Source organism: Phascolarctos cinereus, unplaced genomic scaffold, assembly GCF_003287225.1.
Source record: "Phascolarctos cinereus isolate Bilbo 61053 unplaced genomic scaffold, phaCin_HiC Scaffold_4;HRSCAF=312, whole genome shotgun sequence".
NCBI classification, from domain to species: Eukaryota; Metazoa; Chordata; class Mammalia; order Diprotodontia; family Phascolarctidae; genus Phascolarctos; species Phascolarctos cinereus.
In genome coordinates this window covers 129,705,751-129,728,886 of record NW_027555847.1, presented here as the reverse complement: position 1 = coordinate 129,728,886, position 23,136 = coordinate 129,705,751, and the positions used below count along the sequence as shown (strand labels likewise).

The 23,136-nt window shown below is 40.6% G+C and overlaps 1 protein-coding gene across 8 annotated transcripts in view; it reads right to left on the bottom strand.

Moving 5' to 3' along the window:
* Positions 1-252: 252 nt before the first annotated feature.
* UQCC4 (ubiquinol-cytochrome c reductase complex assembly factor 4) overlaps positions 253-23,136 on the bottom strand; it is a 38,756-nt gene continuing 15,872 nt past the window's right edge. For 3 of the 8 annotated variants that reach the window (XM_078152587.1, XM_078152585.1, XM_078152588.1), the window contains exons 2-3: positions 2,088-5,637; positions 253-1,857 (exon numbers count right to left, since the gene is read on the bottom strand). In XM_078152587.1, the coding sequence (XP_078008713.1) occupies positions 1,752-1,857; positions 2,088-2,467 (486 nt within the window). In that variant the 5' untranslated portion in view covers positions 2,468-5,637 and the 3' untranslated portion in view covers positions 253-1,751. Of the gene's footprint in view, positions 1,858-1,942; positions 5,638-16,767; positions 16,832-23,136 lie in introns of all 8 variants that reach the window. The other 5 variants (XM_021006867.2, XM_021006866.2, XM_078152589.1 and 2 more) reach the window with 5 other exon arrangements.

The window sequence follows — 23,136 nt, the reverse complement described above, 5'->3', positions numbered from 1 at the left end:
ATCAAGTTTAAACACTGCTGATCTAGGAATGATCGTAACAGAAATATGAAATCCTGAGTCCTAGATCTAGACCCTATACTTAGTATTCAACTTGAGGTAAAATTAGACAACCCCACTTTCTCCAGCTACCAAAATGAATTAACAGTACCCTTTCCATTACCAGGCTAGTGTACGGATATGTACACACATAAAATATGAAGTACTTGAACTCTTCAAAATCATTATAGAAAAGTCAGGGTAATACTACAATCGAAAAGTGAAACTTATTGCTTCTTTATTTCTTATGCTGGCATCTTTACTAGATGTAAATAATTTGCCTTTAGGTGATATCTTTATGCACTAGAAGCAGCGGGTAATGTAGTAGATAGAGCAATGAACCCATTTAGGAAGCTTTGAGTTCAAATCCTGCCTCAGACACACTTAGCAGCTATATGACCCTGGACAAGTCACTTAACCTAGCTGCCTTAGTTTCCTCAACTGCCAAATAGGGATAATAGCCCCTACCTCCATAGTTGTAATGAGAATAAAATGATGTATTTGTGAAGCACACCTTGCAAATCTTAAAGAGCTATATAAATACTAGCTATTATTATTTGAACTAGATGCATATCGAGGGGAAAAGCCTTTAAGTACATTAACTTAAATGCTACCTTTGGACACGAATTTTTAATTCAGAATCAAATCAATCTACTTCAACTGGTTTCCCTGGTAAGAAACAACTTGGAATAAACTGATTCAGAGGAATCTGGTAACCCAGTAGATAGAGCACTACAGTCAGGAAGACTTGAGTTCAGATCCAGCCTCCCTTACCAGCTGTGACTTTGGGCAAGTCACTTAACCACTGTTTTCTTAAGTTTCCTCAACTATAAAAAATGGGGATAAGACCACCTATCTCACCAAGTTGTGGTGAGGATCAAATGGAGTCATATTTGTTGAATTTTTTTTTAAAAAAGCACTTAAAGGGCCTGGCACTAGTAGGCACTACATAAATGTGTTATTTGTTCCCTTTCCCCATTCATCTACTAAACTCCTGTCAGTAACACTTCATCTCTAAAATGGAGATAATACCCGTAGTTCCTACTTCAGAGTTGATTTGCAGATCAAATAGGGTCAAGAACCTATTATACTTTGCAAACTTTAAAGCATTGTCAGATATTTATAATAATCACCTAACCACAAGCCTATAAACTTGCTCTCTAGGTATGCTTTAGAGTAAAAGGCCAGAGATTCCTTCCAACTCTCAAATTCTATGACTCTTTGTATCTTACAGGACATAGTCCCTGGCACATAATAGGAGCTTAAAGGATCACTAGGAACCTTAAAGGTCAGTGGAAATCCTATTGTACATTTAATAATTTTACAATTAAAAACTAATTTCAGTCTCTTCCCTAACAGGATATGGGAAACTCATCAGTATGGTTGACATAAACTTCTTTTAAGGGGGTGCACATAAGGATACCACCCAAAGGCAAATTATTTACTTTATTTCAATGCTACAAAAGTAACACTTATTTTCACATTGTTTTATAAAAACGAAATGGATGACATTTTCATGCAAATGAATATCCAGCTGGCAATTCTGCACTGCACTTTGTACCCCAAGGCATTCAAAAGCACCAACTGTTAAATCACTAGAATGATGAATACCAACACTTCTAACGGGTCTGAGAAACCCTTTCCAAAGTTTCATTAGGAAACTTGGGTGAGCCATAGGGCAGTTTCTTTCTTCTGTTGATGGTCTACTGCTGTCACTAAGTCTGCCCTCTAAGAAGACAGCTATGTTTCTGGCCACATCCAGCATGTCCCACTAGGATGAAATTCCAGGATTTCTTAATCCTGGACAATACATCGGATAACCTGAAAAGAAAAACATAGGTGTTATAAATCCTAGAGTGGTTTAAAGTAAGAGCTGCTAGGAATTTGATGATCCATTTGCTCCAACCTCTTCATTTTACAAAGGAGAAAATCAAGGCCCAAATGAGGAGGAGGTTTGACGAAAGTCACACGGGAATTCGGTGGCAGAGGTAGACCTTTCTCCAAGTGTCTGGAACGCCCTTAATCAAGTCCTAGTTCCCAGGCCAGCTTGCCTTCCAGGCTGCTCGGAATCGATGTCTGCTTCTGGTGACTCCCCTTCCAAGTCTTCAGTCAACCATCGATCAACATCGGTCTCCTTCCTTAAGAAGCACCAAGAGATCAGCGCTATAAGGGAGACGCTCAAGGGTACGACCTTCCACCAGGGACGATGACGATCGCTTCCCAGGGAATGCTCCACGGCCCAACGGTGCGGGTTCGCCTTGCTGGAGGAAAAGTGGATAGGTCGTTCTAGCTCATCCTCCTCTTCCGCGACCCCGTTCTTGGCCCTGGCTCCGACCGAAGGGAGCAAGCCCCGAGAGACCCAAGGCACGAGGCTCTGCGCCCGGCGACTCCTGAGAAAGAGACCAGTGAGCCTCCCCGATACCACCCGCATCGTTCCGTTCCGCTCCGTTTCCCTCCCTGACTCTGGTCCAAGGACCCGGCTCGGGTGGAGCGAATGCAGCTGGCAGGGAATCCTCCCCGCCCCCTTAGCGAGGACTCACCTAGTCGCCCGACAGCACAGGGAACCACTCATGCCGACTGACCTTCCTCACACACCGCGCGGCGCCCTCCAGAACGTCACTTCCGGCGCAGACGCCTTCGTCACATCCCTTTCTTTCTTAGCTACGTTCTTTATCGCCAGTGATTCCGTCCTCGCCTTCCACACACCTCCGGAAGCAAAGACCAGGAAGTCGAAAGGGCCCGCGCTAAGCGGAAATAGCGTTAGTACGCGGCCCGTAAACGCCCTGCTGGAGAGCGTCAGGCCGAAGCATGATGGGAAATGGAATTTTGTTTTTCCTCTCTTCTCCATGGGCTCAGGGATGTCTAGAAAATGGCGGGCAAAAGAAGCTGCAGCCAGCCTTGGGAATATCAGCGGCTGAGATTTCGCTCTCCCAGTATCCCAGGAGAAACCCATATCATCACCACCACCGGCTTTGCAGATCTCACTTATATAACTGTATTAGAGTTTACGTAAGATTCTCTTGGTGCCAGTGACATAATCCCTACTTTACAGCTTGGAAAACTGAGGCCCAGAGAGGAGGGAGCGACCTCAAGGCGCGTAGCAATCCCTCTGTTCAGGCGACCCCATGCCGGCCTAGAAGAAGGAATGCCAACAGGGAAAAATGGGGGGGGCCTTAAGGGGTGGCTGTAGGAAGGTCAAGAGAAATTTTTTTCAAGTTTAAAAAAAGTCTTTTTTTTAATTATGAACTTAATTATCTACAAACAAGCATTAAAATACACGTAACAAACGGAGGAGGGGGGAAGTCAGAAACACTGACTCATTGAGAAGCAGCTTGGTTTCTTAGAATGATGGACTGAGCCCAGAAAACTTGAGTCTGAATCCTACCTCATACACTTAATAGTTGTGTAACTGCAGGTAAGTCACTTAACCCTTCTCAGCCTCAGTTTCCCAATCTGTAAAATGGGGATCATAATAGCAAACCTCAAAGTGCATTGCAAAGGCTAGCTATTCTGTAATGTACATACACAATTTGGCTTTTTTAAAATATATTAAATAGCATTTATGATGTGCCTTAACAGCCATTTCTCATTTGATCCTCATAACAACCTTATGAGGTAATAGCTATTATCCCTATTTTACAGATGAGGAAACTGAAGCCCAGAGAGTTTAGGTGACTTTCCCAGAATCACATAGCTAATTAATGTCTGAGAGGATTTGAACTCAAATCTAACTCCAAATCAGTCACTGAATGGGTACGGGCCCAAGCCCCTTATCCCAAAAAGAATTTGGGTCACAAAATCTATGGGCCCTAGAAAACCCCACCTTGGACTCTCCTTGAACTCACACTTTATCGAGGAAGTCTCTAGTGTTTGCTTGAGGCTATATTCCACTCAGCTGCCCTTTCTTTGTGGCTAAACCCAATCTCCCAATTTTGTTATCTCTGACCATTACTTCCCAGTCACTCTCATCAAGATCCTTCCTAGACCCCTCCTCACAGTCACTCCAAACTATTTGGCCACTCTTAGATCCCTCCCACAGTCTTTCTGTATATAAGGTCCATCTAGTGGCCTTTAAGGTGCTCAGACTCTTAAAATGTAGCCAATGGCTGAGATTTACTCTAGCCCACTTGTCAATACTAGTGTCACAAATGTTCAGATTCCTTAAGAGTCTGACCAATATGGCAAATCTGTGATAAACCTTGTCTTTGGCTGAAAGAAGACTTGGGTCGAATTCATTTGGGCAGGACCCACAGTCACTATTTTGAGGTCCTACCTGTAAACCCCTAAACCTCAACATATGGTTCCCTTCACTTCAACAACTCTATCCACTATAGCACCTAACTGCCTCTATATTGAATTTAACAAGGAAATAACAGAATTGCCCTATTGATTTGTGTCCCCTTTTGACTTACTTTTATTTTCTTCTATGTGTTTTAATGTTTCATTTAATGCCATTTTTTCCCCCTTCCTTCCTTTCTCTGTTATTTCCTGATAACTCAATTGTAAAAGATAAGTAAGCCAAATAAATTTGCAAATATATGCCACATGCTGTACCTCTCCTCTTTCAGCTCTCTACAGAAGCAGGAGACATGCCTCATCAGTCTTGGTAATGGCTTTCATCAGAGTTATGAAATCATTGAGAGTTGTTTTTTCCCTCATCACTGTGATCATTGAGTATAATGTTCTGATTTTACTTAATTTGGTCTGTGTCAGTTCATACAAGTTTTTCATTGGCAGAATATCATTAAGCAAGAGCTATGAGGAGGAAATTCTGGGGACAGAGAACAGTGCAACTAGAGATTCAAAGATGAGGAAGTACAGGCCTTGGGGAATAGCAAGTAATCTAGTTTGTGTATATAAATAATATCGGATAAGACTGGAACAGTAGTTTGAAGATAGATCATAGATATAAATTGACCTGCTTGCTTTCTCCATAATTTTATATCTCCATAATTTTGTTCACACTTTTCCTGTGCTTGTAGTGCTTTTCTCTCTGACTCTTTAAGTCTCATCCAATTTTTTGACATTCTCTCCATCTTTCACAAGGCTTAGCTTGATCGCCATCCCTTCTCAGATGAATTTCTCTGTGTATTACCCTCCAGTTAGAAGTGATTTCTGCTTTATTTGATCTCATTGCACAGGATTGCCAGACAAGAAGGTGAGAAGATTTGACAAGAAACAGTTTCTTCTGTTATCACTCAGAAAACAACAAAGAGAATCAACAAAGAAAAACAGCTAAAAAAAAAATCACACCCCAAAAAATAAAAATCAACCAGAACTGATAATAAGCAAAACAAAGTGACAATATAACAAAAAAGATACTACAAAGGAATTGAAACATTTAAAATTCTAACTATAACTCTGCTGGAAAAAGAAACAAAGAAAAGAGCATCAGTGAAACATTTTTAAAATACACAGAAGACAGCCAAAGGAAGTTCAGAAGGGGACATGTCAGTGTGGGGGTTACTCTGTTAAGTATAATACATACTTTTTAAAAAGCTGTACATCAGAATCAGAATTTCATATATAATTCTCTTTTCTGACCTTTTTACATACAAAAATGTTCATGTTTGTTGATATCTGTCAAGTTCAGAATTTTTCCTAAAAGAGAATAAAAAGAAAAATTAAGGATCTTGAGAAACATCTTAAAACAGATGAATAACATTTAAATAAATGTGCAAGAAATGGTCTGATAAGAAAAATCACAAGGCCAAATAAAGGAATATCTAAAACTAGGGGGGAAATTCAAGTTGGAAGTAGAAGATACTTTAAAAGGCTAAGAGGAAATAATTTTTAAATGGCTAATTTAGAGGGGGGAAATGAATCAGTAGACTCAACTAACAACACACTTGACTGTAGTGAAAAAAAAAATTAGACAATTGGGGGAGAGGGCTTTAGAACGTTTGAATTACCCACAGAATTAGAAAATAGATTCAAGTAAAGGATCTGGAGGAAAGGCCAAGATGTCCTCTAATAAGAGGACAGCAGCTTTGGTTTTACTGCAGAAATGGAGAAGACTCACTGCTTGCATCCTTTCCCTAACAACCCCCACTCCTCAATTTTGATACCACCTTGGAGCTTATTAAAGCTTCAAGATGATTTGCATTGAAAGCAAAACATGATTGCTGTTGAAAGGAACAATACTAAGGGAAATTCCTGTAAGATTAGGGTTCTATTTGTTGAGGTTTAGGGGTCCTGGTGACGAGGATGAGATCTAGACCCCAAAAAGGAAAAACCCTGTACTTTCCCACATGGCCAAATCTCTGGTGTTCTCTGAGGCTATAATCCCATCAACTGGCCTTTCATTGTGGCTACACCCAATCTCTCAATTCTTTTACCTTTCTATCACCCCAGGCCACTTCCCACCCTTAATCCTATCTAGGCTCCATTCTCCCTTAGCTATGGTCCAGGTCCCTGGAGTTCTATTACCTCATACACTACTTGGCCACTCCTAGATCCCGCCCATAGTCTTTTTGTATATAAGGTCCATCTTGTCTCCATTAAGAGGCTTAGATTCTTATAACCTAGCCAATAGCTTACTAATATTCAGTCTCCTTAAGAATCTGCCCAATATGCAGACTCTTTAAGAGTCTGCCCAATATGACAGATGTTGTCTTTGGCTGAAAGAAGGCTTGGGTTGAATTCATTAGGGCAGGATCCGCATGTTGTGATATTGGAGTCCCAGCACCCCTAAACCTCTAGACCTCATCACTGCGCATCTCCCTCTCTCTCTTTGCCCTGAATCAATTTTTTAAAAGAGAGAAAGCTATTAGATAAATGGAGTAATGCTGGATTAGAAATTTATTCAAATTAGTTGAGGAGACAGGCCCTGTATGTCATACATAAAACCAGCACCTAGGGTCCATTTAGGCATTCAAGTATCTGTGGCATAGAGGAGAGTTCTACTTAAGCCCCAGATATGGAATTACTGTGCTTAGGAATAGAGCTTCTTATTGTACATTTAATGACTTTTACAATTAAAAAACAATTTCAGTCTCTTCCCTAACAGCATATGGGAAACTCATCAGTGTGGTTGACATGAACTTCTTTTAAGGGGGTGCACATAATGACACCACCCAAAGGCAAATTATTTACTTTATTTCAATGATACAGGTTCTTGGACAAGAATGCAATATACCTAACAAAGACTTGTTCAGAAAAATGTATTTGCCTGGAGTATTACAAATCTAGCCAAAAGTGCCTTGAAGACCACTGAAAGACAAAGGGATAAGGAGAAACTTGCCATCATATAGCCTACACACCAGAGAATAACTACAATTTAGGAACAAAAATAGCAGTAGAAATACATGTTCACAGGAAACAAAATTCAAGAAATGAGCAGCAATCCAATGAATGGCCTCAGATGTTTATAGACAAATGCAAACAGTATGGGTGATCAACAAGACAAACTAGAAATCCTAATACAAATAATTAAATTTCATATTATAGGTATCACTGTGACTTAGTGGCATAGGATCCATAACTATAATATTTTCCCTGGAAGGCTATATCTTATCAAAAGGAAGAGAATAAAGGAAATGGTGAAGAAATGGAAAGACAACATTATATAATAAGAAGACATGCTCAAGTGAGGAAATCTGGGAATCGGAGGCAGGGGAAAATGGTACTCTTTTTGGTGAAAAGCAATGAAGGGAGAAACAGAAAGATATTAACATAAAAGTATATTACAGACAACCTGAATGGAAGGAGAAAATAGATAAGGAGTTAGGTCACGAGCTTGACACAGAGGCATGATATCTGGAAGCAGAATACTTTAAGTATTGGCAGTCTATTAAAGTTTGTTAAAAGCAGAGCAGCAATCCTCTCCTGGCCTTTATTAACAATTTTATCCTTCATAAAAGTAGAAAAACCAATGAGAGGAGCTGCTATTTCGGACTTTTCACCAACATGGAGAAACTATTAGATGGGGTAGGAATGTTAGGAACCTTGAGGGGAAGTGACTCCTCTGCTTAGAGTAGAAAAGAAAAAGAATACAGGTATAGTCTGATATGGATTTTAGAAGAGCAACCAATTAGAAAGCATTTATCAAATGCTAATTATATGCCAGACACTGTGCTAATCACTGGGGTTTCAAAGAAAAAACAAAAACAGTTTTGAGCAGATTTTAAAGGGTTCAGAGAAAAGCTAAGTAGGAGTCCATGGTTTAAACTCCTACAGGGGAACTCAGTCTAGGGGGGAATGGGAAGACATCAAGAATTAAATTCTAAAGCCCAGAAGAAACAATTTCAGTGATGGCACAAGAAGGGAAATTGTTTGTTTGTTTGTTTTAACTGTTATGGATACAAAGGAGAACTTATCAACCAACTTTTAAAAAGCAGATATAGAAGATGAAAAAGGGGCAAGGTAATTCAAGATGAATAGAAAACCATGGCATGGTCCTGTAAGAATAGTGTCAGAAGTGTAAAACTCAGAATGAGTTGAGGTTGATGAGGAATACTTAGGACAACAAAAGTGTTGGGTTTTTTTTCAAAGCTATATTGGATTCAAAATAGGAGGCTCCTCACTGACCTAGATGGGATACAAGAACTCATTTATATTTCTCTTTAGGTTTGTTGATCTTTTGTTTCCTAAGTTGTTATTTTTCACCATTCCAGAGGGGGTTCTTAGGGGAACCTGTGCCTGACTGAAACCTTTTATGTCACTATCTTTGCCAGAATTTTTCTCTTTGTGTCTTCAGAATTTCATTCTCAAAAGCTTTCCATCCTTCTTGGGCTAACTTTCCCTATAGAATTTTAAGCTGTTGAATCCTACTTATCCTTTCTCTGAACTCTCTGAAGTCTGCTTTCCCAAAATCTAGGATATGTGTCAGACTATGTCCAGCTTTGTGTAATTCTAAAGAGGAATGGTCATTTTCCTGAAAGGTTCCATCACACAATAACCAGTTTGTCTTTCTTGGACAGAATCATGTGCAGAATAACAGCTCTCTTCATTAGTTTTTCCACCTTTTGAAACATGAAACAATAAAGCAAGTAAAAAAATATTACCTGCTCTGCTACTGACAGAGAGAGAGAGGGGGGTCCAACATATATATGGATAATGAAACATTCTTATTAATACAAAATCATTCCACTTGTACCAGTTTTGTGAGATAGCTCCAGAACTCTCCATCTATGTCCTCTTTCTGTTCAGGTGGTTTGTAATATACTCACATGACAATATTCCTTCTGTTTCTGTTTCCATGCTCTTCATTCAAATATTTCCATCATGTTTCTCCCCTCTGGTTCCTATATTTCCTCCTTTTTAATACACCTTTAAATATATCTTTTAAATTTAAATTGCTATTCATACCTTCCCCTTTTGTATAATTCTGTACTTTTAAATAAGGCATAAACTTATGAGCCAGATTGCCATCGAAGTCATAATTAAGCTTGTTTGCACTTGGGGGTGAACATTCTAAACAGCACCAAGTAGTAGGAAAGATACCTTCAGTTGAAAGTTTGTAGAGGACACTGTCCCATGGGGAAGACAGAAGCTAGGATATCATGAGGCTGTTGCTGGAAAGAACACTTCCACAGAAGGAGCAGACCATCTGATAGCTGATGATTTTAATTAATTATCTTGATAACTGGATGAGAAAGCCAGTTGTTTCTTCATATTTAACATCCAAGAAGCCTGATAATTGGAGGTTGGGATGGAACGGAATTGCAACCCTTCCAATAACCAAATAGATGCTCTATTTGGGGAAGATGAAAGTGAGCTTGAAGCCAACCTTCTCAAAACTTTCAAAGTATCAGATTAGAGTCGGGAGGCTACTTAAAGATCATCCATCCAGGAATTCTTAGCCTGAGACCCATAGACTTGGTGTTTAAAAAAAAAATTTGCAAACTGTATTTCAATATAATTGGTTTCCTTTATAATCCTGTGTATTTTATTTTATACATTTAAAATATTACTCTTAGAAAAACTCTATAAAACTTCATCACAATGCCAAAGCAGTCTATGACACAAAAAGCAGTCCTGGTCTAGTCCAACTCCTTCATTAAAAATTTCTGTCTTTTAGTTTTACGTTACCTTCTTTTCTGAATATATCTTTTCCCTATTCCTTATCACACTTTGTGACAAAGAACAAGAAGGAAAAGAAAAACATTAGTACAACAAAGCTAACCACGTCAACCAATACGCATAGTTTCACACCCATAGCCCTCACCCAGGCAAAGCGAAGTGGGAGTTGTATTTTCTCACTTCTTCTTTGGGGCCAACCTTGGTCATTGTAATCACATAGCATTACTTTTTTTTTGGGGGGGGGCAGGCAATATTCTTTCTATTTACATTATTGTAGACATTGTGTACATTGTCCTGGTTCTGCTTACTTCACTCTGTATCTGTTGGTATATCTCTTTATGCTTCTCTGTATCCTTCATATTCATTATTTCTAACCAAATAGAAGCATTCCTTTATGTTCATTTACCACAATTTGTTTAGTCATTCCCAAACTGATAGATATCTACCTTGTTTCTAGTATTTTGCTGCTACCAAAAAAAAATGCAGCTACAATATTTTGGTGTATATGGAAGCATTGTGGTTGGATAGAAAGAATGTTGGATTTAGGTGGGTTATTCGGTCATTTCAGTTCTTGTCCAACTCTCTGTAACCCCATCTGGGTTTTTGGGGGGCAGAGATACTGGAATGGTTTACCATTTCCTTCTCCAGCTAATTTTACAGATGAGGAGGCTGAAGCAAACAGGATTATGTGACTTGCTGAGGGTCTTGCTGCTAGGAAGTGTCTGAGGCCAGATTTGAACTTGGGAAGAGTCTTCCTGACTCCAGGCCTGGCACTCTAGCACCACGTAGCTGCCCGTAGGATCTGAGTTCAAATTCCACCTCTGCTACTTGCTTTCGGGGTGACCATGAGCAAATAACTTAATCTTTTAGGGTCTCAGTTTCCTTCTCTGTAAAATGAGAGTGTTAAACAAGTCTCTGCCAAAGTTAGGTCTATTGTTTTAAGGAATATTTCTTTCTATCTTTAACTTTATTGGGCATATGCCTAGCAGTAAGTCAAAAGACTAACTTCTCCATCTTAGAGGAGAAAACTGAGGCCTCAGAGAGGGGAAATGATTTGCCCAAGGTCACAGCGAAAGACTTACTCAACTCTTGCTGAAATCAATGCTTGAGTAGAGGAGGAGTCAAATCTTAGAGGCTCACAGATCTTAGAGGTTTTTACCTGAAAAGCCCATCTTTCCAAGTCCTTCATTTTATAGCAGCAAAAATAGAGACATAGGTTTCTTTACTCCTATTCCAGAGATCTTTCAGCTAAGTCATTGAAAATTTACTTGTCATCTGCACAAACAAATGCATTGGCCCTTCCAGAGCAGTGGCCTATGGTCTCATGTCTTGGGACCAACATCTGAGCAAAGAAGGGGTCTCTCACTCCTCCCAGGGGTGTTTCATGAGAGCTGATTGGTAAATTTTCAGCGTGAGCATTTACACTTCAGAATCAGCAAATGCTACAAATCAAGGCTTTGTTATTTTGTTGATTATCTAGGCTAAGAAAGCAATGGAGAAAATATTAATAAAGCAGATTAAACCAAAAATGTGTGTGTGTGTGTGTGTGTGTGTGTGTGTGTGTGTGTGTGTGTGTGTGTAAGACATATTTTTTTCTTCTCCTTTCTTCTGGAGAACCAGTTATGAAGCATTTACCAACCAGCACAGCCCAACCTCACCCTACCCCTTCATCTGGCCTCCAATTCTTAGAAAAGGTAGAGAAGCTTGGGAAGGCAACGCCTTTAAAGGAAAGGAACACTTAGGAAGGCATGGCACTCTGGGAGAGGCTCAGTGGCTGTATTCCTCCCTTGCCTTGTCCCACCTTGACCTTCCCCACTACCACCAGTGAAAATCAGCCTGAAAGGCTCCGATATATTTGAAAGCTTGAGAATCTCTAGAAGGCAAAACTAGGAAAAGAAAAGGTCCTAACTTACCCTGTTTCAGGTCTCACTTCTTCATGAGCAGATCATGAGCAGAGGGACCAGTTTCTAGAATCTGCTGCCTTTTCTCCCCCGATGGTAGGAGATAGGGTAACCCCGGAAGGGTCATCACTGTTAGCTTTGAGGATCAGCTCACTGAGCCGGAGACAGGCCTGTCCTTCCTGCTCAGCCTTAAACTGGGCCAGAATTTTCACTCTTTTCCATGGCTCTACCCTCTTCCCCTCACACCTTACCTGAGGCAGTGAATTGATTTCCTAGTGTGAATCTGCACCCACCCAGATTCTCATATCTTGTCCCTGGCCCCTCTGCAGCTCTTCCATTTCCTTGTCATCAAAAACCTGTCACAACACCAGGCTCAGCCATTACCTTTTTCTTTCTAGCGGTAGTCTCCAAACCTTGTTGATCATTCACTCCTATCAATAAAATAATTTTAAGCACACCCCCACTATATATATTTGTAAATAATATCCATGTATATACTAAATGAACATTTAAAATATACACAAAATAGAGATTTTTTTAAAAACGAGATAAGGATTTGTAACAGAGACTGGCACATGAACAGTGTGCTTCTGATGTTGTCTCCTGGGAGAGACCAGGGAGCCTGTTTCCCACAGTTGTGATAACATACAATGAAAGTGCTATGGAGCCATTGGAGCATGAGTAGACAGCCTGTATGAAGCTGGTTTCAATCTACTGATCATGTGGTCAGGAGAAGCTTTCTTAAGAATAAGAAGCATTGGGGCAGCTAGGTGGTACAGGGGATAGAGCACTGGCTCTGGAGTCAGGAGGACTTGAGTTCAAATCTGGCCTCAGACCAGACACTTGACACTTACTAGCTGTGTGACTCTGGGTGAGTCACTTAACCCCAGTTGCCTCAGCCAAAAAAAATAAATAAATAAGAAGCCTGTAAAGTAGAAGGCTCAGGTGCAGCATAGTTATTCACTTCAAGTATATGAAGGGCTGGGGCAGCTAGGTGGTGCAGTGGATAGAGTGTTGGGCCTGGAATCAGGAAGACTCATCTTCCTGAGTTCAAATCCAGCCTCAGACACTTACTAGCTGTGTGACCCTGGGCAAGTCACTTAACCCTGAGCTAGAGAAGGAAATGGCAAACCATTCCAGTATCTTTGCCAAGAAATCCCCAAATGAGGTCACATAGAGTCAGACATGACTGAAACAACTGAACAACAAAAATACGAAGGGCTTTTATGTGGGGAAGGCATTAGACTTGTTCTGTTTGGCTCCAGAGTACACAACCCTGAGCAATGAGGGGAAGTTGCAAAGAGAGGCCTATTTTAAGCTCAATCAGGAAAAACTGAATAATTAGAGCTATCCAAGTATGGGATGGACTGTCTTGAGAAGTAGTGGGTGACTTTCTAGGAAGTCTTCAAGCAGAGGCTGCATGACTACTTGTGGGGGGTGGGGCAGGAGGTGATTCCTTTCAGGTACGGATTGAACTGGATGGCTGCTGAAGTCTCTTCCAGCTCTCAAATTCTGTGATTCTGTAATGAACATGCATCTTGACAACCTCTACCTACCTCCATCTTCACCCCTACATCCTCTCTGAAATACATGACAGGGACAAGCCATGGGGAATAGGAGAGGGATAGCTAACTTCACTAGGACCAGGGTTTCTGTTGTAGCTCCCTCCCTTGCCCTGGCTCCCTCCTTTCCCTCCAGAAGCAGAGAATTAAGCAAGACCTAGCCTTTCATTATCTCAAAGCACACAGAGATTTCACTGAAAGGCCTAATGTTCATCTAATGGGGAGGTGGAAGAGGCAGCAGCAGCCCTTGTGTGCTTAATGGTGGGTGTAATTTATTGTCGCTCCACTTGAGAGCTGACATATTGGAGCTATTGATTTTCCTACAGGAAGATCAATAAGAGGTGTGAGGAGAACAGTCCCATGAGGCCTCTTTCAAGAGGGACACAGTAGCAGCTCTAGACCAGCAGCCAATCCAATTCCCCATTCTCTACTTGATGGGCTGATAAGGCAAAGCTTGGATAGCATGGAAAGCCAGGCTTTTGTTTTGTTTTGTTTTGTTTTTTTAAATTAGTAATGCCAGGGATAAGAGGCTATCTAAGAGAAGCATATGCTGAGACAGATGCTCCATCTCCTAATCTTGCATCATTAGCCACAGACACTCTGCTCCTGGCCGGGGCTAGGCCTTCACAATAACAAAGTTTTCTGTACTTCTCTTCCTCTTTGAAAAGTATGGTTCAGAAACTTGAACCTATTTGCCATCCCATGAACCCAAAATTTTTCAACTTGAACAGGATGGTTTGTAAATATTTAACAACTGGCTTTTGGAAAAAATAAGAAAATGCTCATTCTTAATATTTTCTCCATCAGTTCTTTAAATCTAGACAACCAACAAAACAATAAATCAATCTCTGATTTGTAGAATTTGCTGATTTCTGAGGAGTAAATATTCACACTGAAATTTTAACTACCTGCTCTGGACAGCTAAGTTTGAGCCAGTTCCAACACAGCCCTGCTCATAATATTATATAATGGATAGAGTGCTGCATTTGGAATTGGAAAGACCTTAGTTCAAATCCTGTCTCAGAAACTTATACCTGTGTGACTTGACCCTGGGAAAATCACAACCTCCGTGAGCCTCAGTTTCCTCCTCTGTAAAATGTGAATAATCATAACTCCTATCTCACAGAGTTGTTATAAGAATCAAATGAAATAATCTATGTAAAGCATTTTGAAAATCTTAAAGAGTTACATAAATATGAGCTATTATATTTAAAGAGCATGAGATAAACGGGAGTGTAGTGGCATTGGACTTAGAATCAGACTGCTACCAGCTCTGGGACAGTATGAGCCTCAGTTTTCTAATCTGTAAAATTGGGATAATCACACTTTCATTAACTGCCTCACAAAATTGGTGCAAGGAAAGTTCTTTCTCAACTGTAAACTCTATATAAATATAAACTATATGTACTCACAGATTATATCACCCAAGTTATCTTTTAGGGGCTTTACACTCTCCCTTATCATTATGGCTTTCTCTCTAATTATTCTATGGATCTGAGTCCAACCATCATAAGCAGACAGTGAATTCTCCCAGAGCAAAGACTGACTTTTTTTTTCTTAAATCTTAATTGGAAGCTCAGAATTCACCTTTCCATCAAGAGTTTGAATTTTTTCCTAAAATATATTAAATTACACTTGCCATATTGAAAATTAATCAGCCGTTCTTTCACTGGGTTGTTTGACCCAATGTCTTGAGATTTTTTTCTAGGAGTTGATACCTATTATTTGAGCATTTCACAACCTAGGAGAGCTTAGTATCAGTTTATAGACTTGAGGATTTCACACTCCTGTTTCCAAATTGGTTATAAAAATGTTAAATAAGAGTTGTCCTTGGATAACCTGTCAGATGCCCTTAATGAGGACAAAAACATCATCAAGATCAGCTACCACCCTGATGGTAAATTATTTAATTTGAAAAGGATACAAACTAGGACTAAAGTAGAGGGGGAGTTGGTGTGTGACAGATGATGGTGCACCCAGTGCAGCCACTGAGGCTGAGATATGACAAGGTATGGATTGATTCTTTGCTGTTTGTGCTAATTTTGGCCTAACAATTAACACCAAGAAAACAGAGGTCCTCTACCAGCCAGCACCACACCGTCCATATGTGGAACCATACAGTTACAGCAAATAGAGAAATTTTAAATGCTGTGAATAAGGTTACTTCTGTTGGCAGTATACTTTCCAGGGATGTACACATAGATGATGAGGTTGACACATGCATTGCCAGAGCTAGCTCAGTTTGGGAATCTCCAAAGGAAAGTATGGGAGAGAAAGAGGTATTAGACTGCCTACCAAACTGAAGGTCTACAGAGCCCTTGTGCTGACCTTGTTGTATGCCTGTGAAACCTGGACAATATACCAGCACCATGCCCAAGAAAGCATCACTTCCATTTGAATTGTCTTAGGAAGATTCTGAAGATCACCTGGCAAGATAAGGTAATGGACACTGAGTTCCTTTCTCAAGTGAAACTGCCAAGCATTCAGAGATCCCAACTCTGATGGACTGAGCACATTTGCTTAAAAGACTATTTTAGGTAGAACTCACACAAGGCAAGCACTCACATGGAGGTAAGAAGAAATGATACAAGGATACTCTCAAGGTCTCTCTGAAGAACTTTGGAATTGATTGTGATACATGGGAGATACTGGCATGGGACTGCCTAGAATAGAGTGCCTGCATCAAAGAAGGTGCTATCCTCGATGAGCAGAGCAGAATTGCAGTAGCTCAAAAGAACTGTGAGACCACACAAATTTAGAGACATCACCACTCTAAACGTTCACATGGACTATTCATGCTGACCTGTGGTAGATCTTTCTGAGCTCATATTGGTCTGAGCAGCCGCAGTCAAACATACTGTACCTTGACTCCCAACATAGTGATGTCATTTTGGTCTTCTAGGATGAAGGGCAACAACCATCCAACCAACAACAATGTCTAAGTAATTCATTGGCTTTACTCTCTAAGAAGATGTACAGGAACCATTCAGATGGTCCTCTTCACGTTGCTGTTTCCAAAGAACACATTGTATGAGGAAATCCCTTTCTCTCTCTAGAAAGTTCAATCTTGAACTCTCATATTTAGGATTATCCACCAGGTGCTTCCCAGGAGATCTCCTTTCTCTGCTTAGAAGGCTAGATTCTAGGATCACATGGTCTAGGGAATAAAAATCTCATTTCCCCAACACAGTGGATTTATAAATATTGTCCATGAACTTACTCTTTTTAAGTAAGTGAGCATGTACCTGTGTGCTTCTTCCATGCCTCCAGGAATTCTATCCATCTCCAGGTTACTGCTATCTCTTGAGCCTGGAAAGTCCAATCATAGAATCAATCTCTCTCTCTCTCTCTCACTTTCTCTCTCTCTCTCTCTCTCTCTCTCTCTCTCTCTCTCTCTCTGATCAGGATTAAGTGACTTGCCCAGGGTCACACAGCTAGTAAGTGTTATATGTCTGAGGCTGGATTTGAACTCAGGTCCTCCTGACTCTAGGGCTGGTGCTCTATCCACTGTGCCACCTAGCTGCCCCAGGCTCTCTCTTAAAACACATTTCTATCTTTGCCATATACTTCTACTAAAAGTCACTATCAACAATTCATGATGGGTGGGAACTTCATTTGGACAAAGTTCCTTTTCTTTCAACCACCAGAATGCAACTTATTTTTTATATATTCTAGTCTGTTTTCTCAAAATCCAAGTGGGAAGGAGAGAAAAATATTGAGTTGGTCTGTTAGTTACTTTCATAGATTTTAGGGAGGTACAGCTCTTCTGACAAAAAAACTATTGAGTTTCAGTCAGCCAATCATCAGGAGTTCCCTGCATCATGTCAGTAAAGCACCAACAGCCATGTTCCCACTTCTTGGAGAAGTGTCCGTAGGTACCTCAAAATAAAGGCCCATTCACTGTCATCTACTCATCAAATTGCTGAACCTTGCTTACACTTGTCCTAACCTTTGAGAGATAATGCTATATAAGAATCAATCAAAGGAATGAGAGATGTTAAAACTGGAAAGGGGAAGACTGGGGAGGGTGGTGGTTAGGAAGAGTGTGGATTTATTATTTTCGGCTATTTGAAGGGCTGCCATATGAAAGAGGGAATAGACTTTTTTTTTTGGCCTGGCCCCAGAGGGCCAACAACCAAGAATGATAGATAGAAGTTACAAAGAAATAGATTTGAGTTCAAGGTAAAGAAAATTTCCCCACTGTTAGAGCCATCCCCAAAAGGAATGACAACCCCTGTATCTCCTTGCATCCCAAGGGAATTTTCTGCTCAATCCAGAACAAGGACAAAAGGCCCTATGTATTTCCTTGATGGGCAGCAGAGGGAGCTGTCACAGTGGCTTCAGTGACCTGAACCCTTTGGAACCCAGGAACACACTAATACCTTTATTTTCTCAAGCATTTATTAAGCAAGCACCTAATATGTGTCAGGCACTGTGTTGGGTACTGGGGATACAACAATAAAAACAAAACATCCCTTGCTGTCAAGGAGGGTACATTTTATAGGGATAGACAATATGTATACCTATTAACAAATTTAAAATATATGCAGGGGGCAGCTAAGTGGCGCAGTGGATAGAGCACCGGCCCTGAAGTCAGGAGTACCTGAGTTCAAATCCGGCCTCAGATCAAACATTTGACACGCACTAGCTGTGTGACCCTGGGCAAGTCACTTAACCCCAATAGCCTAAAAAAAAAAGTTCAAATCAAAATACATGCAAAGTAAAGACAAGGTAATTTGATGGGGGAGGCACTACCACCTAGGAGGGTATCAGGAAAGACTTCATGAAGGAGGTGGCACTTAAGCTGAGCTTTGAAGGAAGCAAGGGATTCTGAGATGCAGGTAAGGAAAAAGTGTATTCCAGGCATGGAAAACACTTTGTTTAAAGACATAGAGATGGGAGATAGAATGTTGTATGTAAGGAAGAGTAAGTTGGACATTGTGGCTGGAGTATAGAAAACATGGTGAGAGCAATGGGAAATCAGTGTGGAAAGACAGATTAGAACCAGATTTGAAGGGTTTTCAATGCCAAAGAGAAGAGTTTGTATTTGTTCCCAGATGCAGTAGAGAGCCACTGAAGCTTCTTTAGCAGGCGGATGCATGGCCAGACCTGTGCTGCAGGAATATCCATTGAACAGCTGTTGGGACCTTGTATTAGAGAGGGAAGAAACTGGAATTAGGGAAGCCAATTAGGAGGCTTTCCTAATAGTTACATAAGAGGTGATGAGAGCTTGAACATAGTGTTAATCACATAAACAGAAAGAAGGGGACAGAAGTGAGGAATGTTGCGGAGGAAGAAATGGCAGGACTTGGCTATAGTGGTAGAGGGAAGGTGAAGAGTCAAGAATGTTTCAGAGATTATGAACCTGGGTAACTGAAAGAATGGTGAGATCCTAGATAGAAATAGAAACATTAGGAGTAAGGTGGATTTAGGGAGCAAAACAATGAGTTCTGTTTTGGATGTACTGAATTTGAGATACCCATGGGATATCCACTTAGAGATATCAGGAAGCAGTTGACAATGGGGATTAAGGCTCAAGAGAGAGAGAGACAGAGAGACAGAGAGAGAGAGAGAGTTGGTTATTGAGATTTGGGAGTTATCTGTATAGAGATGATCGCTGAGACGATGAAAGCTGATGACACTACCTAGAAGGAAGCTTCCCTTTACCTTTGCATCCCATCTTCCAGAGTCCTACCTGCAAATTGGGGGATACTGAATAATGTTTTGGCAGCTCTGAGCACTTCCTACTCACAGTGCCTGTTCTATAGCTGTTTGCAGCTTCTACATGTTGTCTCCCTCATTTAGAGAATGAGCTCCTTGAGAGCAGGGACTGTCTGGCTTTTTTTCTATTTGTTTTCCCAATACTTAGCATATTGCTTGGTACATAGTGTGGGCTTAATAAGCGTTTTTTTTTTTCATTCATCCAGTCATTCATTATTGAAGAAAACATGTATTTTGGTTCCCTCTCCAAGGCTGGCTACTCCCTCTCTCTTTTTTTGTCTCTCAGCTACTGGGGTAAAGTGACTTACACAGTTACTAAGTGTCAAGTGTCTGAGAGCACATTTGAACTCAAGTCCTCCTGACTTCAGGGTTGGTGCTCTATCCACTGTGCCATCTAGCTTGCTCCCTCTCTCATCTCTTGACATGAGGCTAGGAGGAGGAGTTGGAACATTCTTTGCTCCCCTGTTATACATTAAGAACTTCCCTCCGCTTTTAGTCACTCAGCAACCAGATGTCCTCTATTAAAATTCATTCCATCCTGTCCAGATCTCACAGCTGTAGAATGCTATATATGTTGCAAGATGATGTAATTGTGTTGATTAGCTTTGCTCAACTGTTCCTCTGTTAAAAGAGAGAGTTCATTGTGTGTCTTGGGGTAGGGTGTAATATCAGAAAACGACTATAATGTAAGAACAAACAGCATTAAAAAAAAAAAGCAAAGTATCCAAAATAAGGGAGGTGACAGCTCTATTATTCTCTATGTTGCTTAGACCATGACTAGAGTATTATGTTTTGGGGTGGGGGAGAGCACAACTTTTAAAGGATGTTGAGGAGTTTTCTCAGAGAATGGTAACCAAAATGGTGGTAAATCTTATCATATGAACATTGCCTAAAGGATGAATTGAACAGGGATGTTTAGGTTGGAGAAGAGAAGACTTAGGGGGAACATGATCATGGTTTTGAAAGAAACAAAGAAAGGAAGGAAGGAACAAAAGAAAAGAAAATCTGTAGAATTAGAGACGAGTTGGGTTAGAAGTAAACATGACTGACAAGGGTGCTTCCTCAATTGGAAGTACTGGGGAGGAATGCACTAATTGAGGAGGCTGTAGGATCAAAGGCATTGCCAGCATGAGAGATTCCACTGGTGTAGAGATAAAAAAGTAGCCTGGAGATTGAAAAATCAGATGGGCATTTTTGTTAAGTTCATAATAATGAAGGAAGAGGAGGAGAAAAGAATTTTAAAAGGAAAAATAAGATGGAAGAAATCATATAATAAAAAGTGGTCAACTCGTATGTTCTGCTTGTAACCTCTCCATATCAGGAGGAGAGGAAACCTTGTCCCCCATATTGGGTGACCTAAGTGGAAGATTTGTGGGAGGACACAGGCAAGAATCATACAGAATGGGCAGGCGTGGATAAGTTTTGATCTGTATGGTTGTAGTGAACATGCCTACTGATGAGATCACAAATCTCATTTGAGTATTTTAAGCCAAAATCCTTCACTTATTACTCCCATCCTAGTTCTACTTCCATGCTCCGTGATAATTAATAATTAATTTAAATTGAGTCAAGGTGTATCAAACTGATATGACCAGAGAAGGGCTGGGGTTCCAATGGCAAGGTACTGAGCTGCCTGTAACAGAACACAGCTTGGACAGGGTGGGGCAGAGGGGAAGGTAGCTTTATGGAAGAGGTTTCTGAGATCCAGAGTTGGAACAGGTTTTGTTGTTGTTCAGTTATGTCTGACTCTTTGTGACCCCATTTGGGGTTTTCTTGGCAAAGATAACGAGTAGCTTGTCATTTCCTTCTCCAGCTCATTTTACAGATGAAGAATTGAGACAAAGAGAGTTAAATGACTTACCTAGGCTCACACAGTTAGTTAGTAAGCATCTGATTTGAACTCACCAAAATAAGTTTTTCTGACTTCAGTCCAGAAACTCTTCACTGTGCCACCTAACTGGGGGCTTTAGAGGTCATTTAATTCAACTGCATTTTACAGGTAGGTAAGGAAACACACCAAAAGGGGCTTAGTGTGATTTACCCGCTATCACCCACAGATAGCAAGCAGAAGAGCCAGGCTTTGAACCCAGGTTGTCTGTTTCCAAATTCAGTGTTTTTTCTGGTGTAACATGCTGTGGTTCTATGAACTTAAGTTTGACCAGATAGGGCAAGCAGGACAAATTGAAAAAGCCAACTAGTCCTAGCCAATATAGTCCAAATTTAAAATGGTGAGACTTTTATTTGTGATTTACAAGCCCAGGTAGTCCCAATATAATAGTCCAACACGATAGTTAAGCCAAGGATCTGTGCTTAATTGGCAAATGACAGGCTTTTGAGATGGTCCCCTACTGACAGGGAGGAGTGTTCAGAGCCTGGCTGCCTCTGCTCAATTGCTGGCTCATTGCTAAAAGAAGGGGGCACTTTGAAATAACAAAGTAACCCCCTGATTGGCTATTGAGCCAGAGGAGCTGTTGACTGGGGCAGCAGTAATGCCTGATACAGGCAGTGGAAGCAGTGGCTGGGTGTAGCAGCAGCAAGGGGAGTGATGACCCCATTGAAGCTAGTGAGGAATTAGAGTATTGAGCTTCAGCAGCCTGTGGGGCCACTACCTGCTTCTGCTTTCAGTAGCCAGATTGAGGGGGCTTTCCATTTAGGAGAATGGGTGCCATACAGTGATGTACTGTCTCTTTTTTATTCCCCCTCCTCTTTTTCCAAATTGAGCAGAAGCTGATTCCAAAGTTGAATCTGTTCTGTAATGTAATGGTCAACCCATTTTTGATTCCCCCACCTTGTAACACATCTTTACCTTGCATTTATTTGTATGCATGTTATTGTATACAAGTTACTTTTCTAATTTCTGTTTAAATAGTTTGATTTTATAGTTCTAGGTAGACAAATTGAATGGCTCTAACTGCTGTCAGTCTATGTGTTGCTTTTCTTTTCTTTTTTTAAATCTCTTTTTTTTATTATTATTTTTTTAGGCAGTTGGGGTTAAGTGACTTGCCCAGGGTCACACAGCTAGTAAGTGTCAAGTGTTTGGTCTGAGGCCAAATTTGAACTCAGGTCCTCCTGATTCCAGGGCCAGTGCTCTATCTACTGTACCACCTAGCTGCCCTTATGTATTGCTTTTCTTAAGAACAGGACCAGGATGGAGAGCTATGGAGATGAAGCAGAGGGAACAGGAAGAAAGGAATGAAGAAAACAAGCATTTATAAAGCACCTACTAAGGGTGAGACATTATGCTAAGGTCTTTACAAATATTATCTCATTTTATCCTTACAACAATTCTAGGAGAAGGATGCTATTATTATTCACATTTTACAGCTAAGGAAATTGAAGCAGACAGAGGCTAAGTGACTTACCCAGGTTTGTATAGCTAGTGAGTATCTACGTCTGAAATTGAATTCAGGTCTTCGAGGCTCCATTCACTGTACCACCTAGCATCCAAACAGCATTTGGATATCGACGTACAGAGATAGCTTAGCTCATCATTTCAGTCCATTAGAATTATCTGCTATCAGGTTAAACTCCAGATCTATATATTCTGCCCTAGTCTTTCTCCTGAGCTCCAGTCTAGCATGAACAACTTCTTTTTGGACATTTTGAATTGGATATCTTTTAGTCATCTTGATCTTAACATTCTAAAAACAGAGCTCATTATCTTTCTCCCAAGACCTTCCCCTCTTCCAAACTTCCCTATTTCTATTGGGGACACCTCCATCCTTCCAGGCACCCCAGGTTTCCAACCTTAGAGTCATCATCTACTCCTCTCTACCTCACCTGACATGTCCAATAAGTTGACAAGCATTGTCAATTCTGCCCCCACAGCCTATTCTTCACAAATGTCTTTTCCTCTTCACTCACATGGTCACCATTCTCAATTAAACCCTCAT